At 34.2% G+C, this 1,727-nt stretch overlaps 1 protein-coding gene across 1 annotated transcript; it reads left to right on the top strand.

Annotated features, from left to right (window-relative positions):
• The first annotated feature begins 6 nt into the window (after positions 1 to 6).
• LOC109592290 (uncharacterized) lies at positions 7 to 1,576 on the top strand. The gene is made up of 6 exons (XM_020007777.1): positions 7 to 253; positions 302 to 483; positions 524 to 701; positions 792 to 1,047; positions 1,094 to 1,153; positions 1,213 to 1,576. Exons 2-6 carry the CDS (start codon positions 323 to 325, stop codon positions 1,506 to 1,508), a joined length of 951 nt encoding a protein of 316 aa, XP_019863336.1. The 5' UTR covers positions 7 to 253; positions 302 to 322; the 3' UTR covers positions 1,509 to 1,576.
• The last annotated feature ends 151 nt before the right edge of the window (positions 1,577 to 1,727 follow it).

Below are 1,727 nucleotides of genomic sequence, written 5' to 3'. Positions count from 1 at the left end.
CTTGTGTTCAAAAAGAGATATTAAACCAACAACTAGAGTAAAAAAACTAGTTGACAAATGGGATGACTATTGTAAAAATAACCTTTTATATCACATTTGGCAGCCATTTCGTCCTCTTGTTGCTCGTTGGATTATTTGGTGTTTAAATATTTATCGCTTAAGAGAAGAATTAGCCTCTCACACTACTGTGGGGATTGTGGGCCTTAGTAACTCTGGGAAATCATGCCTTGTCAAAACACTTTTCAGACAAAAAGTAATGTAGAATGTAGAAGTAACGTATTTATTTTATACATTTTTATAGGTGGCAGTTGGTTCAACTAGCATGCAACGTACTACTGTCTCATTTCTGTATAACTTAGAGGGCATGGTTGATGGATTGAGTGTCATTGATTTTCCCGGAATAGATGATGGAGACAAAGGCACACTTCTTTCAAGACAATTATTATGTATCTCTCAATTAATTGTTTTTGTTATTGATTACAAGTGAGTCATGGTTAATTTTGATTATTTTACTTTGTTATAGGAGGTGGGAAACAGATGCTTCTTTCAAATGGATACAGTTTTTCAAAAATTTAGGAGTTCCCATTTTGATTTGCTTGAGTCATGCCGATAAGTTATATGCTAGTACATGCATTGGTGAAGATGGTACTGAAATTTGTTCCAAAGACCATGCCAAACGGATAATTCAGCAAGAACTAGAAGTTAGTGTTGCATAAAGCATTTGCTTGATTAATAAATTGAATCCTTATACAATGTACATGCATTAAAATTTACTAGTAATATTTTTTTAGAAAGTGAAAGAGAAGCTTATGCCATTACCAAACTGGCAAATGGGCTATTATTCTTTTTGTCAAGACAAAGATTCATCTCTTAATTGTGATCAAGGTCGTCAAGCTTTGTCCGATGTTGGAATCTTGTCATGCAATGATGTTGGAGCATGGATAGAAAAGGAATTACGTGAGTATTTGAAGGAAGAAGGCATTGCAGAGCGCTTAAAATTTTTCTTGGCATCTGAAAGTAGAAAAAGAGAATCTAGTTCTATGTCAGGTATGCAGGACACATTTTGGTATGCTTTAGGTTACTGTTGTTTTAGTTGAAAATCTTCAGGAAGATATAATTCAAGCCCAAGTTAATGATGAAGATAAAATAGAAGGTATTTTTGTGCATTTGTTGTATTCAATAGCACGACATACTAATGCCGTAATTATATAGGGTGGCATCAGATTCCTTTTAAAGCTTGTGAGGCAATTTTGTTGCTTCGGGATGCTTCATTTGGGTTTAGAACGTCATTTCACAATCTGTTAGCAGAGCTTCACATACCAACTGATCTCAAACAAAGCTTAAAGGACCAAGCAAGATATGATGGACATGATTATGAATTTGCCACAGAAAAGGCTATTGACTGGTGGATGGCGAACATAGGAAAATCATGGGAGCCTTTTTTTAATATTATAAAAAAATGTGAACCAGAAACTGCTCGAAAAATTGAAATGAAACTGAAAGACTAAAGTAGAGCTTGAGTTATTGATTTTATTATCTTTTATACATAATACTTGCACTGTATATATATCAAAATATTTATCATTGTTATATCATGTAATAATCTCAGTCATTTGTTTGCTTTGCAGTCTCGACATCATATTTGGGCATGACATACGTGGCTGTAACTACATGGGGCTCCAATAGCTTTACTGGGCCAACTGCTTGAACAGTATCATTTCATTGTT

The sequence above is a fragment of the Amphimedon queenslandica genome, unplaced genomic scaffold (assembly GCF_000090795.2).
Source record: "Amphimedon queenslandica unplaced genomic scaffold, v1.1 AMPQUscaffold_5703_Cont22332, whole genome shotgun sequence".
Classification (NCBI taxonomy): Eukaryota; Metazoa; Porifera; class Demospongiae; order Haplosclerida; family Niphatidae; genus Amphimedon; species Amphimedon queenslandica.
The sequence above is the reverse complement of the archived record's forward strand: the minus strand, read 5'-3'. Positions and strand labels throughout refer to the sequence as shown.

Bases quoted from the DNA above. Each gene is read 5' to 3' on its own strand.
- LOC109592290 (XM_020007777.1), top strand. From the start codon at position 323: ATGCAACGTACTACTGTCTCATTTCTGTATAACTTAGAGGGCATGGTT. The intron at 702-791 runs GTTAGTGTTGCA...ATATTTTTTTAG, and splicing joins TAATTCAGCAAGAACTAGAA to AAAGTGAAAGAGAAGCTTAT. The intron at 1,154-1,212 runs GTATTTTTGTGC...GTAATTATATAG, and splicing joins TGATGAAGATAAAATAGAAG to GGTGGCATCAGATTCCTTTT.